This window comes from Haliotis rufescens, unplaced genomic scaffold (assembly GCF_023055435.1).
Source record: "Haliotis rufescens isolate VD_foot unplaced genomic scaffold, xgHalRufe1.0.p SCAF_34, whole genome shotgun sequence".
Classification (NCBI taxonomy): Eukaryota; Metazoa; Mollusca; class Gastropoda; order Lepetellida; family Haliotidae; genus Haliotis; species Haliotis rufescens.
The window spans coordinates 4,915,827-4,943,662 of NW_025964046.1; the positions used below are offsets into that span (position 1 = coordinate 4,915,827).

A 27,836-nucleotide genomic window follows, 5' to 3' on the forward strand; every position below is an offset into this window, starting at 1 on the left:
AACCAAACAATCCTCGGTCTATTTAGCTTTGGAGGTAAGGAAGGGTTGCTTTAGTCTATCAGCCATGAAGACCATAGGAGGATTTATATCATTGTTCACTGTAGTCTCGAAAATCTATTTCTAAAATAATAGAAGTATTATTGGCAACTTGTAGATGTTGATATGGATATAACATTTTACAGTTAGCCAAAGCGGCGTAAAACCATATTCCCTTACTCACTCCTGTCTTCCAGCATTCACAACCAACATGTTCTCCTTCGCTCAAATATCTCAATTCTGAACTTGTGTTAATCAAGCTTATGTTGCTGTTGACGGTGTTCTGTCAAAGTACCTGAATTGTGAGTGAGTGAGTATGGTTCTACTCCGCCTTTAGCAATGTTCCAGCAATATCTAGGCGGGGGACACCAGAAATGGGTTCGCACATTGCACCCATGTCGGGAATCGAACCCGGGTCTTCGGCGTGACGAGCGAACGCTTTAACCACTAGGCTACCCGACCGCCCCACCTGAATTGTGAAGTCCCGTCACTTGCCAAAGATATTATTTGTGGTTGCTTAATTCCTTTGAAGTTTGTGAGAATCGCAGATGGTATTTTTCGTATTTCAAATAAAGCTTTCATGTAATAGCTGCTCTTTTAAATTTCATTGTTATTTTATGTTACTGTTTTCTAGCAATGATACACTTTTTTTTATTCATGTCATCCTTATTTAAGAAATAGTTGATCGTTGTACATTTGTCTGTATATAATATCATGTTAGAGGAGAATTCATTATAAGACGCAGTAGTACATCACCGAGACAACCACTTTCAGTCAACTTAACGCCTGGTAAACGAAGTATCACTTGACAATGTCTGCTTCACTCTGTTCAAGACTGTCTACTGTGATGTTGCAGCTTAATATGTTACTTGTGACGTCGTGAGGACGTTACTTGTGACGTCATGATGACGTCACTTGTTGTGAGAAACTCATTGATATGATGCATGTAATATCGCCTACGATACCCGTATCAAATACATCCCCATCGAATAACCATTCCTTGTTTGTTTCATTTGTTAGCAACCATCAAACGGTAAAACACAATCGGGATGTGTTTTTTTTAATAATTTTCTGACGGCAACAGGTGCCATCAGGGAGAAAGGTAGAGGGGGTCGGTGGCACTAGGGAGAAGTTGGCAGAGGGGGTCGGTGGCACTATAGGGAGGTTAACAGAGGGGGTCGGTGGCACCAGGGAGGAGTTGACAGAGGGGTCGGTGGCACCAGGGAGGAGTTGACAGAGGGGGTCAGTGGGACCAGGGAGAAGTTGACAGAGGGGGTCGGTGGCACCAGGGAGGAGTTGACAGAGGGGTCGGTGGCACCAGGGAGGAGTTGACAGAGGGGGTCAGTGGGACCAGGGAGAAGTTGACAGAGGGGTTCGGTGGCACCAGGGAGGAGTTGACAGAGGGGGTCGGTGGCACTAGGGAGGAGTTGACAGAGGAGGTCGGTGGCACTAGGGTGGAGTTGACAGAGGGGGTCGGTGGCACCAGGGAGGAGTTGACAGAGGGGGTCGATGGCACCAGAGAGGAGTTGGCAGAGGGGGTCGGTGGCACCAGGGAGAAGTTGGCAGAGGGGGTCGGTGGCACCAGAGAGGAGTTGACAGAGGGGGTCCGTGGCACCAGGGAGAAGTTGACAGAGGGGGTCGGTGGCATCATGGAGAAGTTGGCAGAGGGGTCGGTGGCACCAGGGAGGAGTTGACAGAGGGGGTCGGTGGCACCAGGGAGGAGTTGACAGAGGGGGTCGATGGCACCAGAGAGGAGTTGACAGAGGGGGTCGGTGGCACCAGGGAGAAGTTGGCAGAGGGGGTCGGTGGCACCAGGGAGAAGTTGACAGAGGGGGTCGGTGGCACCAGAGAGGAGTTGACAGAGGGGGTCGGTGGCACCAGGGAGAAGTTGACAGAGGGGGTCGGTGGCATCATGGAGAAGTTGGCAGAGGGGTCGGTGGCACCAGGGAGGAGTTGACAGAGGGGGTCGGTGGCATCATGGAGAAGTTGGCAGAGGGGTCGGTGGCACCAGGGAGGAGTTGACAGAGGGGGGCGGTGGCACCAGGGAGGAGTTGGCAGAGGGGGTCGATGGCATCATGGAGAAGTTGGCAGAGGGGTCGGTGGCACCAGGGAGAAGTTGGCAGAGGGGGTCGGTGGCACCAGGGAGAAGTTGACAGAGGGGGTCGGTGGCACCAGAGAGGAGTTGACAGAGGGGGTCGGTGGCACCAGGGAGAAGTTGACAGAGGGGGTCCGTGGCACCAGGGAGAGGTTGACAGAGGGGGTCGGTGGCACCAGGGAGGAGTTGACAGAGGGGGTCGGTGGCACCAGGGAGAAGTTGGTAGAGGGGGTCGGTGGCGCTAGGGAGAAGTTGACAGAGGGGGTCGTGGCACCAGGGAGGAGTTGGCAGAGGGAGTCGATGGCACCAGGGAGGAGTTGAGAGAGGGGGTCGGTGGCAGCAGGGAGAAGTTTACAGAGGGGGTCGGTGGCACCAGGAAGAGGTTGACAGAGGGGGTCGGTGGTCAATTTCTGATGGTTGCGATTACATGGATGCCCTAGTCTTGCCATAGTTTCTAGGTTTTCCCTTTGTCAACGAGATACTATACATGTACACCTTATCAAAAACGCGATTGTCATTGATCTAAATAGACTCTTTAGGTCTTCGAAGACTTTTGTTTGATTTCTGTTACATGTACATCTTAGAAAATATGTGTTGTACAAATGTTGAATTAAATCTCTTCAGCAGAGATGGTCAAACGAGCTATTCTAAAGCGTTATGAAAACAAAGAAGATATTCGTGCACGTATGTGTTGTTTCATATTACAGTAAACTATGGTTATAACGAACTCGAAGGGACCACTACTTTTAGTTCGTGACTGAGTGAGTGGAGTGAGTATGATTTTACGCCGCTTTTAGCTATATTCCAGCAATATCACGGCGCGGGACACCAATAATGGGCTTCACACATTGTACCCATGTCGAGAATCGAACCCGGGTCTTCGGCGTGACGAGCGAACGCTTTAACCACTAGGCTAAATGTTAGTTTGTAATAACCGTAGTTCGTTATAAGCATATATACAGCATTTATACGACAAATGGTCGGGACTAAAAAATAAGTTTCTTATATCGGTCAGTTTGTTATAAACGTGTTCGTTATAAACGTAGTTTACTGTATTTTGAGGTTTGAATACACCCAATATGGTGACTGTCATTTGGAGACTGTCATCGCCAGGAGCACAACCATTCGGACACTCTGGGTAATGCAGAAGGCTGCCGTGCTGGGGAGTCCTCCTGTTCTCCGAAAGGTGTATGGTGGGTTCGACCAGGCAGCTCTTCCTGGGAGAAGTCTCAATCTCTGTCTGGGCTTCTTGCAGAGGATCAAGGCCTTACAAGCCTGACTGTGCCAGGATCACCCAAACCCTCTTTGCTACATATTTTTTTAATTTAATCTGTATAAATAGCAAAGCAACATGAACGGACAGAATCACACAGTTGCGGGTCTTTTTAAACTATCAGTGAGTGAATTAATATTTAACGTCACATCGGCAATATTGCAGCCATATCGTTACGAGACAAAATTTGACTTTAATAACATATATGTACACTGTATAAAATTCTGTCGACGAAGGACAGTAAAACAACTAGATTATCACAGATATATGTTTAAAACTAGTACATAACCATAAAATATGACAATTCATAACATTACAATAGATCCAATTGGGCTATATATCACCAGCAACTAAAGTGAGGTCACCATACTGAGGACCATGGGGACTTACAGTACCTTTGCTACCTGCATGGACCCCAGCAGGATTTACACCATCCCTTTAGTCACTGGCGACCATTGACAGGGTTTAGCCGGAGATTTAAAACAAACAAATATTCTACGATTAAAAAACTGGCAGATATAAAATTACTTTGATTTATGTGGGCTTCCATATCCACTCAGGGGGACAATAATTTTATGCTACTTCAACCCCCTTCGAGGATATAGCCACTAACAATCTCAGTTAATGATCATATACTACCAATTTATAAAATATATATATCTCTGTACATCAAAATTTATTAATTAATTATATTTCCTTTAAAAAAACGATGATTAAAGGAGGATGTATTTGATTAAAAAGATCCGTTATTGATGACATTTTGAAATATTTATCCCTTGTGATGGAAAAATCAACACAGTCAAGCAAGACATGCTTTACAATGATTCTTTCATCACAAGGGATACAATTTTAAACTATCAACGCCAGTTTAAAAATTTAGAAATACAAAGTACAGCATTTGGAGAATCCAGGACACGATCTTCGACTTGATAATCATAAACTCAAGAATAGTCTCACGACGATGTCACCACGTGGTCACGAGACGGCGAGGAGCACAACACAGAATGCGGGATGTTGTGTACTAGGAGCACAACATTAAGGGCATTCATACACTCGTCACTTGAAATAGTACTCACAATGTGTGATTGTCACTGTTGTCATCGTTCAATCGGGGGCACGGGTGGCCCAGACGTCTAGGGCGCCGCGATATGCTGTGCAGAGTTGCGTCCCATGTGCACGCCAGAAATCTATGATTGTGGGTTCGAACAGAGACCATATAATAGAGGGACGGCCCTCTTGCCTATGCGCGAAACCATCAGTGCTACGGCTTGTACTGCGCAGCCTGTCCGGAAGCGAGCAGAAACGCGTTCACTGCAGTCATCGTTGTCGCCTTTTTTTCCCATGCAAAATCTATATTTTACAATACAAAATTACACTCATGTATTTCTTAACATTGGTAACATTACAACTGAGATTTGTTGGTGCCCTAAAGCATGTCGTTGTCACTGTATTTGACGACTGTGATCATGCTTTGTCTTTGTCCGAGAGAACAAAATGGCGCACATGTAAAATCGGCAAAAGTGCAGATTTTGATTTTCAATAACGGCCTCTAATTCGCAATGAAAGTCCTTGGTTACCAAGGTGTATAAAAAGGAAATATGTTAAAAATTGGCTTAGTGCCATTTACAAATTTAGGGCGGATGCGAAATTTCAGATTTTGACTCCAGAAATGGGACTAAATCTGACTTTTCCCGAAATAATTACACCACAACTCTTAATTTTCGCATGCTTTCAGACGAATGTGTTCCTATCATCGGTCCTGAATTAAATAGTTTTACATTCATCACGATTTCCCCTTTGGCTTGGTACCAAAGTTATTTAGGTACGATCGGTAGTTTTTTTTGTATGGTTTTTGGCGCAAGGCCATATTTTACGTCACATATTTTAAGTTAAATTACCATATAGCAGACGACATAACATGCATTTTGTCTGTGATTATCATCCGAATATATCTTTTGAAACATTATACAAAGTGACTTATATTGTATGATATTAGAATTGTTTTTGTAAGACGCATATTTTTTTACCATTGCTTTCGCCATTTCTTCGTAAGTTTAACTTTGTTTCAGTTAGGCTTCTATCACATATCGCGCATATACTACATACTACAATTCTACATATTTGTTATCTTCTGTAGATTTTGTCTGTATTAATCATGACTACATTTAATCAGTTATTTATTTTATGCCGTGTAAATATTGATTATGAGCAAAATGATCTTGGCCTAAACCCAATCATAATAATGTAAATATGATGAAGGTACTACTTACTTTGTGTATTTACACAACAATGAAAACATCATACAAAAATAAAAATCCATTACATGAAATATTTGTATTAGAATAGTAGTAGATTTGGTATATTTGTTTATTTATAATAGTTAACAATTGCAGCATAAAATGAGATATGTAAATTGAAATAAATGTACCGGAAGACACACATGTTCAGCAAATAATTTGCAGCCAACTGACATGTGCTAATGAGAGATATCATAAAAAAATCTTTGTAATCCGCTAAGAGACGTCCTTTTATTGGATTGTCGCTGGTCGTAGTCGGAGAAATCTCGGATAAGGGAATTAACTCTTACCCCGGATATTATGTAATATTGTTTACGTGGTTACCAGAATGGTCAGTCGTGAATGTCTGCGCATCTATTGCGCATCTGCAGCGGTACAGGGAGGTTAACAGCAGGGTGTCGGGGTGTATCAGTTACATGCCAGACCGTAGCGCTGATGGTTAGTGATAAACTGTTGGTGAGGGCCGTCCCCTATTATATGGTCTCTGGTTCGAATCAAGGTTCGCCCCGATTATGTTTCTAGGTTTGTCAGCACCATACCCGTGCTCGTGGGTTTCACCAAAGTGGTCAACGTCTGAGACCTCCATCACTTCGGGCTTTCCTCCAACATTAAGCTGACACGCCGCGATATAACTGTAATACTGTTAAAAGCGGCGTTAAGCCCAACTCACTCACTCAATCGTTCAATCCTTTAATTCTGTAAATCATGCAATTATTGCTGGTCGATTCAGATGAGATAGGATACATTGTGTCAACGCCATGTTACAGTGCTGTATCAATTATCAATATAATATCCTATTATTGTTAATATAAACAGTAAAATCATTTCATAATCATAATCAATATCTGATCAACGCACAGTGCATTGTACAATTTCGACAATATCATAAGCATGTGTTTATGAATCACTATCAACTAGACATAAAAACAGGTGTTCACGAAATGTATCCTCAGCAAAAAAACCCGAAAAAAACAACAAAAACAAAAAAGAAACGTATCCTCAGCGTATCCTGTCACATCGAGGGCAACCGTCACAAACACATGCAAGGGCAAGTCAAACGTGCATCTAAAAAAACACGGGAACATGGTGCAAGCGCAAAATAGGAAATTGTATCGAATATCATTTTGGTCACTGATGCGTCAAATTTGGAAATGTCCTCCACCATATCTACCATATATTTTTGAACGCGTTGCTAGGGCATTGGGTGTTGTAACACTGATCAAACAATTGTTTCAGCAAGTCGAACGGCGCTCTTTGAATCTTCGTAGATAAAGTATGTTCGACTGTGCCTCAAACACTGCGGAATATAGACACCAGGAACTGCTGGAATCTTTCTCTGCATAAAGCATAAAGTTGACTATTGAAACGCTGAAGTCATTCTCCTTGTTATACGGTATTGTGTGGAGATGTTCAGTCACTCTTTGTGCAGAGATACTTGACCACATAAAATGTCTCTCATAAAATTGGACATTTTTAAGTGGCCCGTGAGTCACCCGAAGAGAGGAATATTTCCAAGAATAGTTCTGTGGTATTTTATTGTTGTATGTTTCTTTATGTGTGAGAGTGTGTGGTGTGCATGCTGTTAAAATAATGGCCGGTTAGAAAGGGGGAAACAATATAAAGAAACAAAGGTAAATCCAGATTAGGATCAGTTGACAAGTTATGAATTAGGACTTTTAGTGAAGAGGTTAGGGTCATGACAAATTATGTCGCCGCTCGACACTACTTACGTTTTCAAAATCAAACCTGCAAAAGTGTAGTCATTATGTCAGTAGGACTTGTGTCCCAGATATCATGTGTTGTGTAGGCCTGATGTACCAGATGTCATGTGTAGTGTAGGCCCAATGTACCAGATGTCATGTGTAGTGTAGGCCCAATGTACCAGATGTCATGTGTAGTGTAGGTCTGATGTACCAGATGTCATGTGTAGTGTAGGCCCAATGTACCAGATGTCATGTGTAGTGTAGGTCTGATGTACCAGATGTCATGTGTAGTGTAGGCCCAATGTGTCAGATGTCATGTGTAGTGTAGGCCCAGTGTGTCAGATGTCATGTGTAGTGTAGGCCCAATGTGTCAGATGTCATGTGTAGTGTAGGTCTGATGTGCAAGATGTCATGTGTAGTGTAGGTCTGATGTACCAGATGTCATGTGTAGTGTAGGTCTGATGTACCAGATGTCATGTGTAGTGTAGGTCTGATGTGCAAGATGTCATGTGTAGTGTAGGTCTGATGTACCAGATGTCATGTGTAGTGTAGGTCTGATGTACCAGATGTCATGTGTACTGTAGGTCTGATGTGCTAGATGTCATGTGTAGTGTAGGTCCGATGTGCCAGATGTCATGTGTAGTGTAGGTCTGATGTACCAGATGTCATGTGTAGTGTAGGTCTGATGTGCCAGATGTCATGTGTAGTGTAGGTCTGATGTGCAAGATGTCATGTGTAGTGTAGGACTGATGTGCCAGGTGTCATGTGTAGTGTAGGTCTGATGTGCCAGATGTCATGTGTAGTGTAGGTCTGATGTGCAAGATGTCATGTGTAGTGTAGGACTGATGTGCCAGGTGTCATGTGTAGTGTAGGTCTGATGTACCAGATGTCATGTGTAGTGTAGGTCTGATGTGCCAGATGTCATGTTTAGTGTAGGTCTGATGTGCCAGATGTCATGTGTAGTGTAGGTCTGATGTACCAGATATCATGTGTAGTGTAGGTCTGATGTACCAGATGTCATGTGTAGTGTAGGTCTGATGTGTCAGATGTCATGTGCAGTGTAGGTCTGATGTACCAGATGTCATGTCTAGTGTAGGCCTGATGTACCCGATGTCATGTGTAGTGTAGGTCTGATGTGCCAGTTGCCATGTGTAGTGTAGAACTGATGTGTCAGATGTCATGTGTAGTGTAGGTCTGATGTACCAGATGGCATGTGTAGTGTAGGTCTGATGTACCAGATGTCATGTGTAGTGTAGGTCTGATGTGCAAGATGTCATGTGTAGTGTAGGTCTGATGTGCCAGATGTCATGTGTAGTGTAGGTCTTATGTACCAGATGTCATGTGTAGTGTAGGCCCAATGTGCCAGATGTCATGTGTAGTGTAGGTCTGATGTGCCAGATGTCATGTGTAGTGTAGGTCTGATGTGCCAGATGGCATGTGTAGTGTAGGTCTGATGTGCCAGATGTCATGTGTAGTGTAGGTCTGATGTGCCAGATGTCATGTGTAGTGTAGGTCTGATGTGCCAGATGTCATGTGTAGTGTAGGTCTGATGTACCAGATGTCATGTGTAGTGTAGGTCTGATGTGTCAGATGCCATGTGTAGTGTAGGTCTGATGTACCAGATGTCATGTGTAGTGTAGGTCTGATGTGTCAGATGCCATGTGTAGTGTAGGTATGATGTGCCAGGTGCCATGTGTAGTGTAGGTATGATGTGCCAGATGTCATGTGTAGTGTAGGTATGATGTGCCAGGTGCCATGTGTAGTGTAGGTATGATGTGCCAGATGTCATGTGTAGTGTAGGTCTGATGTACCAGATGTCATGTGTAGTGTAGGTCTGATGTACCAGATGTCATGTGTAGTGTAGGTCTGATGTACCAGATGTCATGTGTAGTGCAGGTCTGATGTACTGGATGTCATGTGTAGTGTAGGTCTGATGTACTGGATGTCATGTGTAGTGTAAGTCTGATGTACTGGATGTCATGTGTAGTGTAGGTCTGATGTACCAGATGTCATGTGTAGTGTAAGTCTGATGTACCAGATGTCATGTGTAGTGTAGGTCTGATGTGCCAGGTGTCATGTGTAGTGTAAGTCTGATGTACTGGATGTCATGTGTAGTGTAGGTCTGATGTACCAGACGTCATGTGTAGTGTAAGTCTGATGTACCAGATGTCATGTGTAGTGTAGGTCTGATGTGCCAGGTGTCATGTGTAGTGTAAGTCTGATGTACTGGATGTCATGTGTAGTGTAGGTCTGATGTACCAGATGTCATGTGTAGTGTAGGTCTGATGTACCAGATGTCATGTGTAGTGTAGGTCTGATGTGCCAGATGTCATGTGTAGTGTAGGTATGATGTGCCAGATGTCATGTGTAGTGTAGGTCTGATGTACCAGATGTCATGTGTAGTGTAAGTCTGATGTACCAGATGTCATGTGTAGTGTAGGTCTGATGTACCAGATGTCATGTGTAGTGTAGGTCTGATGTACCAGATGTCATGTGTAGTGCAGGTCTGATGTACTGGATGTCATGTGTAGTGTAGGTCTGATGTACTGGATGTCATGTGTAGTGTAAGTCTGATGTACTGGATGTCATGTGTAGTGTAGGTCTGATGTACCAGATGTCATGTGTAGTGTAAGTCTGATGTACTGGATGTCATGTGTAGTGTAGGTCTGATGTGCCAGGTGTCATGTGTAGTGTAAGTCTGATGTACTGGATGTCATGTGTAGTGTAGGTCTGATGTACCAGATGTCATGTGTAGTGTAGGTCTGATGTACCAGATGTCATGTGTAGTGTAGGTCTGATGTGCCAGATGTCATGTGTAGTGTAGGTCTGATGTACCAGATGTCATGTGTGGTGTAGGCCTGATGTGTCAGATACCATGTGTAGTGTAGGTCTGATGTACCAGATGTCATGTGTAGTGTGGGTCTGATGTGCCAGATGTCATGTGTAGTGCAGGCCTGATGTACCAGATGTCATGTGTAGTGTAGGTCTGATGTGTCAGATGTCATGTGTAGTGTAGGTCTGATGTGCTAGATGTCATGTGTAGTGTAGGTCTGATATGCCAGATGTCATGTGTAGTGTAGGTCTGATGTGCTAGATGTCATGTGTAGTGTGGGTCTGATGTGCCAGATGTCATGTGTAGTGTAGGTCTGATGTACCAGATGTCATGTGTAGTGTGGGTCTGATGTGCCAGATGTCATGTGTAGTGTAGGTCTGATGTACCAGATGTCATGTGTAGTGTAGGCCTGATGTACCAGATGTCATGTGTGGTGTAGGCCCGATGTGCCAGATGTCATGTGTAGTGTAGGTCTGATGTACCAGATGTCATGTGTAGTGTAGGTCTGATGTGCCAGATGTCATGTGTAGTGTAGGTCTGATGTGCCAGATGTCATGTGTAGTCTAGGTCTGATGTGCCAGGTGTCATGTGTAGTGCAGGTCTGATGTACCAGATGTCATGTGTAGTGTAGGTCTGATGTGCCAGATGTCATGTGTAGTGTAGGTCTGATGTACCAGATGTCATGTGTAGTGTAGGTCTGATGTACCAGATGTCATGTGTAGTGTAGGTCTGATGTACCAGATGTCATGTGTAGTGTAGGTCTGATGTACCAGATGTCATGTGTAGTGTAGGTCTGATGTACCAGATGTCATGTGTAGTGCAGGTCTGATGTGCCAGATGTCATGTGTAGTGTAGGTCTGATGTGCCAGATGTCATGTGTAGTGTAGGTCTGATGTACCAGATGTCATGTGTAGTGTAGGTCTGATGTACCAGATGTCATGTGTACTGTAGGTCTGATGTACCAGATGTCATGTGTAGTGTAGGTCTGATGTACCAGATGTCATGTGTAGTGTAGGTCTGATGTACCAGATGTCATGTGTACTGTAGGTCTGATGTACCAGATGTCATGTGTACTGTAGGCCTGATGTGCCAGATGTCATGTGTAGTGCAGGTCTGATGTACCAGATGTCATGTGTAGTGTAGGTCTGATGTGCCAGACTCCATATGTAGTGTATTGACTAGGTGTATAACCTGGTAAAGGTTTCAGTAGGCCGGTAGTGTGGTGAACTGGGAGCAAGTGTATCTAGTTGCATGTTGCCGAGGGTGCTAAAGTGCAAATCTTTTTTATATCATCAAATTCTGTTGTTGGCCCACACGACAACTCCGACAGACCAATGAAACTGCAGACGACGTACTTGCTGCAGGACGAGCAGGAGTGGTAATACCCGGTCAGGCCCTTACAGTCACTCACACAGGCATCTGAAACACAGTGTTATCTACAACTAAAGCTAAAATGGATAGAATTATCATTAAACCGCCCGCACGTTATCATAAATGAGCGGGCCACTGTAATTTGATAATGCCCTCATATTGCATGACGACGGGCTATTATCAAGCCCGTTGTTAGGTGACGTCATAGGGTAGAGAAAGTGACGTCTCGTATTATAGTGACGTCATCTGATTTGTTCTATGACGTTTCCATATTTGTAAAAGTGGGTCAGTGACATTCGTGTTGATTGCAGTAAATGTTTCAAAACCGATATTGTTGTTTCTTTTTATTAGATAAATTCCATCCATTTTAGCTATAATAACGGTAACGCTCTTTTTCAGGGCATTATCATTTGCAGAAGCCCTTGTTCTTTTCAACTGCCCTCCTACGTCGGGCAGTTAATGGAAGACCTCGGGCTTCTGCAAATGATAATGCCCTTTAAAAAGAGCGTTACCCTTATAGTAGTGTACAGTCACTCACACAGGCATCTGAAACACAGTGTACTCTACATGTAGTGTACAGTTACTCACACAGGCATCTGAAACACAGTATTCTCTACATGTAGTGTACAGTCACTTACACAGGCATCTGAAACACAGTTATCTCTACAAGAAGTGTACAGTCACTCACACAGGCATCTGAAACACAGTGTACTCTACATGTAGTGTACAGTCACTCACACAGGCATCTGAAACACAGTGTACTCTACATGTAGTGTACAATCTCTCATACGGGCATCTGAAACACAGTGTTCTCTACAAGTAGTGTACAGTCACTCACACAGGCATCTGAAACACAGTGTTCTCAACATGTAGCGTACAGTCACTTACACAGGTATCTGAAACACAGTGTTCTCTACATGTAGTGTACAGTCACTCACACAGGCATCTGAAACACAGTGTACTCTACATGTAGTGTACAGTCACTCACACAGGCATCTGAAACACAGTCATCTCTACATGTAGTGTTCAGTCACTCACACAGGCATCTGAAACACAGTGTTCTCTACATGTAGTGTACAGTTACTCACACAGGCATTTGAAACACAGTGTTCCCTACATGTAGTGTACAGTCACTCACACAGGCATCTGAAACACAGTGTTATCTACATGTAGTGTACAGTCACTCACACAGGCATCTGAAACACAGTGTACTCTACATGTAGTGTACAGTCACTCACACAGGCATCTGAAACACAGTGTTATCTACATGTAGTGTACAGTCACTCACACAGGCATCTGAAACACAGTCATCTCTACATGTAGTGTACAGTCACTCACAGAGGCATCTGAAATACAGTGTTCTCTACAAGTAGTGTACAGTCACCCACACAGGCATCTGACACACAGTGTTCTCTACATGTAGTGTACAGTCACTCACACAGGCATCTGAAACACAGTGTTCTCTACAAGTAGTGTACAGTCACTCACACAGGCATCTGAAACACAGTGTTATCTACATGTAGTGTACAGTCACTCACACAGGCATCTGAAACACAGTGTCCTCGACAAGTAGTGTCCAGTCACTCACACAGGCATCTGAAACACAGTGTTCTCTACATGTAGTGTACAGTCACTCACACAGGCATCTGAAACACAGTGTACTCAACATGTAGTGTACAATCACACACACAGGCCTCTCAAACACAGTGTACTCTACATGTAGTGTACAATCTCTCACACAGGCATCTGAAACACTGTATTCTCTACATGTAGTGTACAGTCACTTACACAGGCATCTGAAACACAGTGTTCTCTACAAGTAGTGTACAGTCACTCACACAGGCATCTGAAACACAGTGTTCTCTACATGTAGCGTACAGTCACTAACACAGGCATCTGAAACACAGTGTTCTCTACATGTAGTGTACAGTCACTCACACAGGCATCTGAAACACAGTGTTCTCTACATGTAGTGTACAGTCACTCACACAGGCATCTGAAACACAGTGTTCTCTACAAGTAGTGTACAGTCACCCACACAGGCATCTGACACACAGTGTTATCTACATGTAGTGTACAGTCACTCACACAGGCATCTGAAACACAGTGTTCTCTACAAGTAGTGTACAGTCACTCACACAGGCATCTGAAACACAGTGTTATCTACATGTAGTGTACAGTCACTCACACAGGCATCTGAAACACAGTGTCCTCGACAAGTAGTGTCCAGTCACTCACACAGGCATCTGAAACACAGTGTTCTCTACATGTAGTGTACAGTCACTCACACAGGCATCTGAAACACAGTGTTCTCTACATGTAGTGTACAGTCACTCACACAGGCATCTAAAACACAGTGTTCTCTACATGTAGTGTACAGTCACTCACACAGGCATCTGAAACACAGTGTTCTCTACATGTAGTGTACAGTCACTCACACAGCTATCTGAAACACAGTGTTCTTTACAAGTAGTGTACAGTCACTCACACAGGCATCTGAAACACAGTGTTCTCAACATGTAGTGTACAGTCACTCACACAGGCATCTGAAACACATTGTTCTCTACATGTAGTGTACAGTCACTCAAACAGGCATCTGAAACACAGTGTTCTCAACATGAAGTGTACAGTCACTCACACAGGCATCTGAAGCACAGTGTTCTCAACATGAAGTGTACAATCACTCACACAGGCATCTGAAACACAGTGTTCTCTACAAGTAGTGTACAGTCACTCACACAGGCATCTGAAACACAGTGTTCTCTACAAGTAGTGTACAGTTACTCACACAGGCATCTGAAACACAGTGTTCTCTACATGTAGTGTACAGTTACTCACAGAGGCATCTAAAAAACAACTTTGCACAGCGAATTGCGGCGCCTTAGACGACTGGGCCACCCGTGCCCCCGAACGTATATATTCACTTTATATATAGAGCATTGGAAATAATACATACGTTTGTTGGTAGTAGTAGGTGTCGTTGTAGTCGTTGATGTTGTAGTCACAGTAGTAATTTCCGTTGTAGTTGTAGAAACTGTAGTAGTTGTGGCTACTGTAGTCGTGATTGCAGCAGTCGTAGTCATAACATCAGTTGTCGCAGCTGTAGTTGCTGTAGATGTTACCGAAGGCATTGTAGTTGTAGTAGCTGGTGCAGTTGTAGGTGGAGTCGTGACTGTTGTAGTTGTAGCGGCAGTGGTCGTGAGAGGTGATGCGGTAGTAGTCGTTGGTGTAGCAGTAGTGGTATCGGAGGCAGTTGATTCTGTCGTAGTTGGAGCAGTATTTGTGGGAGATGCCGTCGTGGTAGGAGTCGTGGTGGTCGATGCGGTAGATGTAGTCGGCGGTGTGGTGGTGGTAGATGTGACATCCTGGGAATCAAAGTGTTGCGTATGTACTGCACCTAAGACAAGAATAAGTAACGTCATTTTAAATACTTTGGAGCATCGCTGAACAATATAGTCCCAAAACAAAATTCTTCTGATATGAAACACATTCAATAACTTAATCTCAACCATTTGTTTTAGCCTTGACCTCACCCCCACAACTCTTGCTCCCACGTCCACACCCACGCCCACGCCCTGACCCACGCCCACACCACACCCACGCCCACGACACGCCCACGCCCAAGCAACACCCACACCCACACCCACACCCACGCCCTGACCCACGCCACGCCCACGCCCACGCCCACGCCCACGCCCACTGCTGTTTTCCTTACCTCTGCGCAGACACAGGTGTCCGCTGGCTGCCGCGACAGGTACGCACACCTCAACAACATCACATGGTCGACGTGTACAAGGATGGGCGCTCTTCTGACAAGAAAAAGCCTTTAGTTTCAGTACAATAATTATCAGAATAAAAACGCCTGCTTAGTTTACAAAATTCTATTAAAATATACCTATAAGATATACTTACTTTGCATCTTTGACGTTCTTAATACTGGACATATTCGTAGTTTTTAATTTTACTGTGTGATAATAATCTAGTGATAACTTTAAGGATAAAATTCATTTTTGCAGTGGCGCGTGTGACCACGTGTCCCAACGGTTTCTGTGTGGTATTGTTTTGTTGATGTGCAAATGAATTGTTCCTTATTTTAGACTTGTTTGCTAAATCAGGACCTACATCTTCTTATAAATTGCCAATATAACCTCTGTCTAGTGCATATATCTATCTTTTAATCTCCTTAAACCTGGGGCGGTAGGGTAGCCTAGTGGTTGGTTAAAGCGTTCGCTTGTCCCGCCAAAGACCCGGGCTCGATTCTGCCCCACATGGGTACAATGTGTGAAGCCTATTTCTGGTGTCCCCCGCTGGAATATTGCTAAAAGCGGCGAGAAACCATACTCACTCACTCCTTCACTCACTCACTCACTCACTCACTCACTCACTCAAAGTGCAGAGGTTAAAAATCACGTTGCTGAACGCACACCGGGGCCGAGTGACACTTCCACACATACAGAAAGTGTAATGTGGATGGTGATGCGACGGTTGTAGCCGAAGCCATCGTCCGCTCCTGTCGATGATGTGGGCAGGTCGCACGGTCTCACCCCGTCCGTCAAGATTTGAAGGTCGAGGTTTTCCATGAAGTATCAGGCACCCACGTACATACACATCATAAAGATCCAGCTACGTGTTCACTGACATTTATAGATGAACCTACTCGGTTAGGCTGATGATGAAAGGTATACGCGAATATTGAATACAGTAAACTACGGTTATCACGAACACGCATATAACGAACGGGCGGATATAACGAATTTATTTTTTAGTCCCGGCCATTCGCTGTATATATGCTGCATATATGCTTATAACGAACTACGGTTATAACGAACTAAAATAAGCAGTCCCTTTGAGTTCGTATCAACCGTAGTTTACTGTATATTTAACAGACAAAGGAGATAAACTTTCCGTGCACTTTGGAAACGAGTTGAACAATCAGGTAATTTGAATGATGGAGGGCATGGACCAAGCTTCACAACTGAATTTCCATTAGGTAATTCATTGGAGCTTGTGAACCAAGCAGCTGGCGTCGATGGTGTAGTTGTCACTCAACCATAACATGTAAAACATGTACAGACAAAACAAAAAGTGTCTGAGCAATTAATTAGTATCACTGAGCTGTGCGCGTTCGTTGTACGTTCGTCTCTCATGAACATACAATAACTGAGTTCAAGCGCTCTCTCGTGGACAGAAAGCACTTTGAAATGACTGCAATGTCAGACTCCTATTCCTCCAGGGAATAGTTGTCAAACAGCATTGAAAACTAACACTGTTCTGGATCCTTTGTACAAGAACCTCGAGTACGTATTAGCCCCAAATTCAATTCAATCAACTTCAGCTATGTTAGTCCGACTTTTTAAATGATCACGGTGCGCCTCTTCTTTCTGAATCCATTTTGCTCCTCAACAACGAGATTATTTTCATCAGCCTGACAAGAGAGTCTGCCGTTCGGTGAGTGAGTGTGGTTTTACGCCACTTTTAGCATTATTCCAGCAATAACACGGCGGGGGAAACCAGAAATGGGCTTCACACATTGTACCCATGTCGGGAATCGAGCCCGGGTCTTCGGCGTGACGTGAGAAGGCTTTAACCACTAGGCTACCCGACCGTCCCTTGCCGTTCAGAACATGGCAATATATCTTATATACACATGATGTCAATGTTATATCCCGGTACAGCAGAGGGTCTCTCTTGTCCTTGGTATCTGGCGGACTGGTTTAATGATACATCGACTCCAGAGTATGCGGGTTCGTCCACTGACATAACACATATTCAGGAACTTTTTAGAGAAAAGGTAGAACACTCGGGATTGTAAGAATTGCTGTATGAAGCTCGTTCTACTGCTTCAGCATTCTGCAGGGATCTATGCTGGGACCACTGTTATTCATCGTTTATATTAATGATATTGTTGAAGGAATAAATAGTAATATATTCCCTGTTGTTGACGATACATCAATATATGTCATCATGGATGATCCAGTTACAGTAGCCACATGCATTTATAATGATTTGGTTAAAATTTTACACTGGGCCAACAAATCGAAAGTAGTTATGGGATTCAACGATAATAAACATATCATACATCCGAAAAGCCAGCCCGGTAATAGGCCGTTATTACGTATGAAGGCATAAGCATTTGTGTAGGACTTCAGAGTGACGGGGGCACGGGTGGCCCAGTCGTCTAAGGCGCCGCCATTCGCTGTGCAGAGTTGCGTCCCTTCGGCACGCCAGAAACCTATGATTGTGGGTTCGAATCCCGGGTCGTCGCGATAATGTTTCTAGGTTTGTCAGCACCATACCCATGCTCGTGGGTTTCACCGAAGTGGTAAACGTCTGAGACCTGCATCACTTCGGGCTTTCCTCCCACATTAAGCTGACACGCCGTGATATAACTGGAATACTGTTAAAAGCGGCGTTAAAGCCAACTCACTCACTCACTTCAGAGTGACAGTTCATGGGAAATGCATATCGATGATATTGTCAAAAAGGTACGTCCCGTGATCAGGAGTTTAAAATACAGGTCATCCAGAAAAAAACTCTAGAGATAATTAGGAGGTAAGCCTAAGTGTAGGACCCAAAGCTGTGCAAACTTTTTTCTTTCTAAGATTACACTGTGGAACGCCCTTCCCGATAACTTTATTAACGCTAGCTTATTGAGGAAATTTAGCACTCTAATCAATGGCCCTAACACTACAAATAAATATGTATGCTTAAAATTCGGTTCTAGATTCTGTCAAATTATTCATTATCGCCTCTGGCTCGGCTGCACCGACTTAAACGCTCATAGATTTTATCGACATGTATCAGATCAGATTGCAAGTGTGGGCTCATTTCCAAGATGCTCTACATTTTCTATGCAAATATTAGAAATAATGTGTATTTTTACTTCCATTGATAAAACCCGAAAAGCAGTTTATAAGGCAGTTATTCATTCAGTGACGCAATCACCACGGACATTCTAAAATCAGATTTTATTGTAAAAAGTAAAAGATGTGAATAGTAGTTATACTAATCTAAGGGGCGGTCGGGTAGCCTAGTGGTTAAAGCGTTCGCTCGTCACATTGAAGACCCGGTTCGATTCCCGACATGGGTACAATGTGTGAAGCCCATTTCTGGTGTCCTCCGCCGTGATATTGCTGGAATATTGCTAAACGCGGTGTAAAACCATACTCACTCACTATAATAATCTAAGTACATTTTGGATGAAATATTAAAATTTAGATACAGCGTTCCTCGGACACCATTAGCTTAAACTTACTGCTACAGATTAGGGTTATGTATTGTACTTATATATTCAACAGAAACATGTTTATTTAAAGTTACCTACTGCAATCTGTTTTGTCTGGCGCGGTATGTATATAAGCTTGTTTACAAATACAGATTTCGTTTATGAAATATAAATATGTTCCAACCAATCACTTCAAACACACAACTTAGAAAACATCTCACATGCAACATTGCCGACACGACCAGTTCAAACAAATACTCAAAAACACGGACTTCATTGATATTATGGTCCACATAAATAACATTCTCAGCTCAGTAAATACATAACATTTTTTGTAGAATTTGGGAACACGTTGATACAAAATACCGAACATTCTATTATTGTCTCAAAATTTCATTATTATTATCATTATTCTTTTGACAAACATCAACGGAAATGTTCAACGAAAATAACCAAATGGCATTCATGTGCAGCGCATTTGTACACTACAACATCTAAGAATAAGACCAGAGGAACCGCGGAGAAACACATACCAGTTCACGGGGTGCCCGAGCGTCCGAGTACACACGATGCTGACTGAGGGAGAAGGGGTCAGGTGAGGTGTCCCTGGTGTCTCTGCTGAGCTGACACGACCCTGTCCCTCTAACCCAGGTGTAGGCCCTGCAGGAGGTGTAGTACCAACACAGACGATGACACAGCTTTACAAGGGGGACGCGAGACGTTTTGAAGACTCCAGACTCATGTCCTGAGTTCTGTCCATTACCTAGAGCTACCATCACCAGCATGTACGGAATCACCAATAACACATTCGTAGGGCTTGTCATGTTTCAGCCTTCTTCAAGAACACCACTTTGCAATGAGCTATAACAGAGAAACTGACACGGTAACGTGAGATTCACATCTGTCAGGGCAACGATAGCCTTTTAACCTGATCGATTTAATAAAATGTTATATATTTTTAGCAGCGGGTTTGGTTATTGGTAAAAAAATAACAGCTCCTCCAGTTAAAGTCGAGTGTGGAACACCTGCTGCAATTTGCAAATTGCACCATGATCGGCTGTGCGTGATCGTGAGACGGAACTTCACAATAAGCACTAAATATAATAATGCAACATACGCTTAAGTTAACTGTCGCATCTAGTGTGTGATATCCACGTGATTACATCAGGCTGGATACAGAGACAACTATTTTTTTATTTTTTTATTATTTTTATTATTATTTTTTTTATTTTTTTTATTTTTTTTGAGACAACTAGGACTAGGGTCCCTACACAGGTGTCATCAAATGAGAACTGTTCACAATAGCTCAGCATAACCTATTTATTATGATTACATTAGAATGCAATAGCAATAAACACATAGCCTATAACACGAGCGTCATACAAAAAGAAAGTATGGGATCGAACCGGCAGAGTACTTTAGCAAATAGAATGTGCGTTCGGTTTTTTTCCTAAAGAGCGATAACTCTCCTTTTGAAACGATATAAGCGACTGCCTGGCTTCCTTTTCAATGTGCGCTGCGACATCTTGTGACATGTAGAGACAGAGCCGAGTTAAACCGGTTCCCTGTTACACTTTAATTTAAATGTTGTGATTTTGAGTTGGGAGCAGCAACATTTGTTCAGTGTAAAACTAAAATATACGTGATGGAAGGTATGGGAAAACGCCATGACAAACCATGTGTTGCCCTGGTCTTTTCGGGAAAACAACGAGACAGTATCGTTCAGCCTAGGGTAATATTGCACCCTTGAAACATGCAAAGATTTATTTATCAGACTTTGTGATTTCCCGCAGAAAGTCTTTAACTACTGCGGGATGCAAGTGAGGTCACGGGTGGCCCAGTCGTCGAAGGCGCCGCCATTCGCTGTGCAGAGTTGCGTCCCTTGGGAACGCCAGAAACCTATAATTGTGGGTTCGAATCCCGGTTGGCCCCGATTATGTTTCTAGGTTTGTCAGCACCATACCCGTGCTCGTGGGTTTCACCGAGGTGGTAAACGTCTGAGACCTGCATCACTTGTGGCTTTCCAATTACATGAAGCTGACACGCCGTGTTATAACTTGAACACTGTTAAAAGGGGCGTTAAACGTCACTCACTCACTCACTCACTTACTCACTCACTCCACTCACTCACTCACTCACTCACTCACTCACACACTCACTCACTCACAAGCCTGTATGACAAGAGGATGACTTCAACTTTATACCGACCAATATTCCTGCAGCTCCAGTTTTATGGTGGACATGTGGAGGACATTTCTATATTTGCATCAGTGACAAATATTATTTCCGATGCAAATTCCTTTTTTGACTTGGTTCCCGTGTTTTCTTCAGTTGAACAATTGACGTGACTTTGCATGTGTTTGTGACGGGTGCCACCGGTTGGGCAGGATACGTTAACCTTTTTGCAAACACCTGATAGTGATTCACAAACACAAGCTCGTGATATAGGAACCGTACAATCGACTGTTTTGGACAGATAATTCTTATGAATATGGAAAGGATTTTGTCGCTTGATCACATGATACATGATACTAGTGAGTGAGTGAGTATGGTTTTACGCCGCTTTTAGCTATATTCCAGCAATATCACGGCGGGGGACACATGATACTAGAGGAATATCCAGTGATATAAGTAAGAGACCGACCTTTAAATGTACGGCAGAGAGTTATAATAGTTTCAGCATGTACATTCCACAAAATATACTAAACAGAAAAAGTTATGGATCATGAATATTTTTTGGGATATTTTAGGTTGTGAAGACTGAGCACACAATTTCAAATAAATATCCCCAAAAACATATTGATCCCTAATCTTTCTTCTTGAGTACATTTGGACGTAAATCCTGCTGGGGTATCATGCAGGAAGCCAAGGTACTGTAAGTCCCCATGATCCCCAGCGAGGTGACCTAGCTTTGGTAACTGGTGACCTATAGCCCGTGTTTTAAAACTGTATTATATTGTTATGTTCAAATATGTTTCATAAATTGTTTTTAAAAATAGTATTCATGAATTGATTTTAAATATTATTGTGCATAGATGACTCAATTGTTAACATATTAAACTTGGTCTCGTCGCTATATGTCTGGAATAATGCCGATACGACGTTAAATTTTAATTCACTCTTGAATATTTGAACATAATCCTAGGTTCTGTCATTCTTGCCCACCCCGTCACTGAGATCGTTCCCCAGAACTCTTTCTTCGCGTCGTAAGAGGTCACTAATTGAATCGGGAGGTCAGATTTGGTCCCTTGGTTGATTGCCTTAGTATCAAGTTGTTCATACTATCAACCACTGGTTTGGTTTCTTGTCATAGTATCAAGTTGTTCATACTATCAACCACTGGTTTGGTTTCTTGTCATAGTATCAAGTTGTTCATACTATCAACCACTGGTTTGGTTTCTTGTCATAGTATCAAGTTGTTCATACTATCAACCACTGGTTCGTCTGACATATTGTAAAATGCAGCCGTGATACAGTTGGAATATTACAGCAGCGTCAATCAACAAAACAAAAACTAAATTAACAAATTAAAAATACTTACTACATGCCATGTAATGTTCCTTTATAATGTTAATTGTTGATGTCATCAATTATGACGTCATACGTCCGCTTTGGGTAAAAGCCACAGCATTATATTTGACTGGCATTTCAATATAAAGTCATCACACAACCACATACGTCTAGGCTACACATACCCATACGCTTTTAGAATCACGCACATACAAGCGTCTTTAAGCAATTGTATGTCGGATAAAATAAAGTGTTTTTGGAGGTAAAGATACGTCAGTGTGTTATGTGGCTTGCTGCATTGAGCTACATAGTATTTTTATCATGTGGGTATTATTTAGTATTATTCCCAATTTAGCGTTCCTCCCAACAGAGCCATACAACTCTTGCCCAAAAGCTATATGATCAGAGTGACACCATTCAAAGCTCTGGAAGAGGTTTCCTGCAGACATTTAGAAGACATATCTAAATTTGACGCATCGGTGACCAACGCATGTCTGATGCAATTCCCTATTTTGATTTGTACCATAGCTCTGTTTGTCCAGGTGAACAACTGACCTGGTTTTCTGACGAGTGTCAATACTGGGGCAGGATAGTCTCACCTCACGGAGTGAGTGAGTGAGTTGGGTTTAACGCGCCTTTTAACATTATTCCAGTTATATCACGGCGTGTCAGCTTAATGTGGGAGGAAAGCCGAAGTGATGCAGGTATCAGACGTTTACCACTGTGGTGAAACCCACGAGCACGGGTATGGTGCTGACAAACCTAGAAACATAGTTTGGGCGAACCGGGATTCGAACCCACAATCATAGGTTTCTGGCGTGCCCAAGGGACGCAACTCTGCACAGCGAATCGCGGCACCTTAGACGACTGGGCCACCCGTGCCCCCACCTCACCGAACACTTGGTATCATCATTCTTTGACAGTGAGCCATAAACACAAGCTTGTGATGTTGTCGTTATCGTACAATGGACTATGATTGGTTGGTTGCTTTGTTGTTTAACACCGAACTCAGCAATATTACAGCTATATGACAGCGGTCTGTAAATAATCGAGTCTGGACCAGACAATCCAGTGATTGAAATCATGAGCATCGATCCACGCAATTTTGGATCGATGACATTCATCAACCAAGTCAGTGGGCCTGACCACCCGATCCCGTTAGTCGCCTTTTACGACAAGCTGAGTCGCCTTTTACGGCAAGCTGGGTTGCTGAAGACCTATTCTTCCCCGGAATCTTCATGGGTCCAATGGGCTATGAAGAGCTTTCTTATGATCGCGGAAGGGTTTTGTCGCCACTTTTGACAGCATTGTCACGTCTGGTTTTTTCAATGATAGGACAATAACATTTCACTTTCTTTTCTTTATTTTATATACTGTCTTCCATACAACTCCTGAAAAGGTCAACACAGGATGGTGTAGGTAATACACGCATGGATTATTCAAATCACTTGAAATTGTCGACGGAACAATCATCGGCAAAGTTTTAAAGAAGCTGAGATCCGACAACAATTATTATAAGTTTCGGACACATGAAGTCATGTACACTGTTAAAATAATAGTCCACATGTCTTAACATGAGGTAGGTTTGAAGTATGTGTTAAATCATGACAAGACAAACGTGACAGCTACATCCCACCACCCCTTGTCGCCAGGAACGCCCAGGACGATGTCCACACAAAGAAGACCGTGGTCACTAGTTGTCATACAAGATGTTCATTTTATAATGTTGAGCTTCTCTGTGGATCACGCTGTATGTCACTGAAACAGAAAATAAACACGTCCACCACACTTCCACCACGTCGGATCAATCCAATATAATAGCTCCCACAAAATTAGGGACACACTATCATCGTTCATATGCCTCAACGTGAGATTGAGCAGGACTACTGACCCATAAGAGCCCGTATACCGTCACTAAAAATCCAAGATGGTTGTTACTGACCTAATATGAGACCGTATACCGTCAGTAACAGCCATCTTGGATTTTCCAACACACACCTCACATTTTTCACATGAAAATTCTAGTACGGGAAATCATTATTCGACAACTGTTTTGTGTTCTAATATCATTAATTGTGATGCGCAAAGACATTAGAAATTAATTATTTGAAAAACACCTTCGTGACTTCACTAAACAAATATAGAAAGAAATGAAGGGTTACATTAATGAATGAATTGGACAACTCGTCTGCGGAAGTTCATTGAAGATACATTGACTGAGTGAACACATAAACCGGAAGTGCTGACAGTAGGACGTCGTCGCACGCGCGCTCCCTATTTGATAGATAATTCAGCAACACGTCCCATTGTTTAGAGGGTTTCGGACCTGGGAGTTTTGCAAGAGACGGAATTCAGGGGTCACTATTACAGCCGACCAATCCAGTCAGTGTTTACGTCATTTCAAGAACACGGTCTCGTGAAAAACGTATGAACGTCAAATTGGGGCGTTCATGCACTTATGAATGTCAATTTTGCGGTCATGTGATAGACCTCTCGCCCAATGGAAAAGCCGTATATCGTGTAGGCTTCAAATTAAAAAATTATATATTTTTGATATTCGACCCTAAAATGTCTTATCTGCCTGGGGACAATGGAAAAGCCGTATATCGTGTAAACTTCAAATTAAAAAGTTATATATTTTTTATATTCGACCCTAAAATGGCTTACCTCCCTGGGGACAATGGAAAAGCCGTATATCGTGTAAACTTCAAATTAAAAAAGTTATATATTTTTGATATTCGACCCTAAAATGGCTTACCTCCCTTGGGGCAGCAGAAGGCAACGTCGAACACCATCTTGCAGGACGTGGAGCCGGGGCAGGTGTCGTCATCACAGCTCATTGAGCGGTCGGTGCGTCCCTGGCGTCCCTTGAGAGAAGCCACGGTCTTGCAGTCCAGCGACTTAGCGGCCTTAACCTCAGCCCGGCCATCAATCAGCTTCATCATGGTGGTGTGTTTGAGCTGAGATGCGGGCAGGGAACCGAGCTGGGTAAGTCTGCTGGGGTTGATGGTGTTGAGTTGATTTCCAGGGACAGCAACGCTGCCGAGAGGACTAAACAAGTTTGATTTGTAAGGGCCGTTGATCATACTACCTCCAAGGCCTATTGAAGCTGTGTACCTCGGATTGTAAGCTGGCATCACTGGAGCTGCTGTGGGGAGTTTTGCCTTCGGTTGAGACTTTTGAACATACGCTGATAACGGAGCACGCCCTAACTGTGTAAGACTGTTTGGAGATGCTGGTACTGTGCGGTGACGCGGACCTACTAGCTCCACTCGTGCCTGTTGGCCTGGAAGCCGAGCAGCTCCATACGGAATTGGATCGACCACAGCGTAGGGCAGGAGTGATGCAGAGGGGGCCACCAGTGCTTTGAGAAGTGTGGCCACCCTTGTTGCGTTGTAGGCTTCGCTTCGACTCCACGGTGTTGCTGTAGAGTTAGAAGCAGCTGGTTGTACAGCTGCAGTACGCCTTGGACCAGCTGCCTGTATTCTGGACTGATGTATCTGAGTGTTCCTGCCTGTAGGTGTTCCAGTTAGTTTTATTCCAGCTTGGCCATTTGGTAGGTGAGATGCTCGTGGTGCTGACATCCCGGTCGTACTTGACCCAGCCGGTGATGTTTGAGGACTTGCGCCAGATGGCTGACTTTGTGCGTTTGGGTAACTTCCGACCCGAGCTGCCCCTGTCTGGGCACTTGTCCTCATCCCAGTTTGATATGGTCTTGTGTAACTGGTACCCTGTTGTTTGTTTGCATACAACCCGGGTAAGATGTTGCCGAAGGGCTGAGGATTTTGCTGGTAAACTGCATTTGATGGTCTGGGTTGCCCGTTAGGATATGTACCCAGAGGAACATTGGCCATGTATCCTTGGAAGGGAACCAGTCCATTTAAGATCCCTGTTGAATATGAAACTCGTTGTCCGTTAACGTGCGTGCCTTGATAAGCCATGCCTGAAGGTCCGCCAGGATACGCATTGACCATTGACTGACCGTTAGCATGTGTCTGTTGATAAGCACCTGCTGAACTGCTAACGGGCTTATCGTTAGTATACATTCCATTATACCGGCCACCAACTATCAGCCGCCAGGTGGCGTCACCTCCAGTGGTTTGCTGTCCAGTTTGATATGTCCCAGAACGCCCTGTTCCGGATGTTCCGCTAGGCAGGACGCCATGCTGTGCGGCCCCATTGTAGCCTGTTCCTCCAGTAGTAAGCAGTCCAGTATGATATGTCCCAGAACGCCCTGTGCCGGATGTTCCGCTAGGCAGGACGCCATGCTGTGCGGCCCCATTGTACCCTGTACCTCCAGTAGTTGGCAGTCCAGTATGATATGTCCCAGAATGCCCTGTGCCGGATGTTCCGCTAGGCAGGACGCCATGCTGTGCGGCCCCATTGTACCCTTCACCTCCAGTAGTTGGCAGTCCAGTATGATGTGTCCCAGAATGCCCTGTGCCGGATGTTCCGCTAGGCAGGACGCCATGCTGTGCGGCCCCATTGTACCCTGTACCTCCAGTAGTTGGCAGTCCAGTATGATATGTCCCAGAACGCCCTGTGCCGGATGTTCCGCTAGGCAGGACTCCATGTTGTGCGGCCCCATTGTACCCTGTACCTCCAGTAGTTGGCAGTCCAGTATGATATGTCCCAGAATGCCCTGTGCCGGATGTTCCGCTAGGTAGGACGCCATGCTGTGCGGCCCCATTGTACCCTGTACCTCCAGTAGTTGGCAGTCCAGTGTGATATGTCCCAGAATGCCCTGTGCCGGATGTTCCGCTAGGCAGGACGCCATGCTGTGCGGCCCCATTGTACCCTGTACCTCCAGTGGTTTGAGGTCCAGTATGATATGTCCCAGAATGCCCTGTGCCGGATGTTCCGCTAGGCAGGACGCCATGTTGTGCGGTCCCATTGTACGCTGTGCCGGGCGACCCCGAGGCGACTTGCCCCGACCGGAGGAGAGTGGGAGGGGTTGAGGACGAGAATCCGCGACACCCTGCAACAGTTGACACATGTGTTTGGGTATACTACTGCGAAGATATATATGAATCTTCTGCACAAGTCCCGATATTGGTATTCAACTTTTCCATGAAACACTCAAACCGGTGAGTTATGGTGTGCATCTAAATAGTACTGAACAACTCTATTTATAATATAATATAATATAATATAATATAATATAATATAATATAATATAATATAATATAATATAATATAATATAATATAATATAATATAATATAATATAATATAATATATCTGCCTACCTAAGAAATCGTTTTTAGACTCATCTTAACCTTTCAAACATTTAGAAAGGTCCAGTTATAGGAACCTACATATGATTATAGCATAATTTTGAAATAAAAGTACGATATGGAACCGGCGATTTATTTTACAACATTCAATATTAAATATTTTGTATTCACATGTCGCTTTTTGACAGGTTCCCATTTGCACTCGTCATGTCAGTCAAATCTCACGAAAGCGATGATGAGGTAGAACAGCAGTTTAT

General features: G+C 43.7%; 3 protein-coding genes across 3 annotated transcripts; all 3 read right to left on the reverse strand.

Annotated features, from left to right (window-relative positions):
- Positions 1–1,279: 1,279 nt before the first annotated feature.
- Positions 1,280–1,684, reverse strand: LOC125372052. Its single transcript, XM_048380931.1, has one exon. The coding sequence runs from the start codon at positions 1,682–1,684 to the stop codon at positions 1,280–1,282; it is 405 nt and encodes a 134-aa protein (XP_048236888.1).
- A 425-nt stretch (positions 1,685–2,109) lies between these two features.
- LOC125372053 (leucine-rich repeat extensin-like protein 3) lies at positions 2,110–2,580 on the reverse strand. Its single transcript, XM_048380932.1, has one exon. The coding sequence runs from the start codon at positions 2,578–2,580 to the stop codon at positions 2,110–2,112; it is 471 nt and encodes a 156-aa protein (XP_048236889.1).
- Positions 2,581–23,722: 21,142 nt separating this feature from the next.
- On the reverse strand, positions 23,723–26,041 carry LOC124124560. The gene is made up of 2 exons (XM_046487757.2): positions 25,102–26,041; positions 23,723–24,101 (listed from the first exon to the last, which is right to left on the reverse strand). The coding sequence occupies exons 1-2, from the start codon at positions 26,039–26,041 to the stop codon at positions 24,037–24,039; spliced, it is 1,005 nt and encodes a 334-aa protein (XP_046343713.2). The 3' UTR covers positions 23,723–24,036.
- Between the last annotated feature and the right edge of the window lie 1,795 nt (positions 26,042–27,836).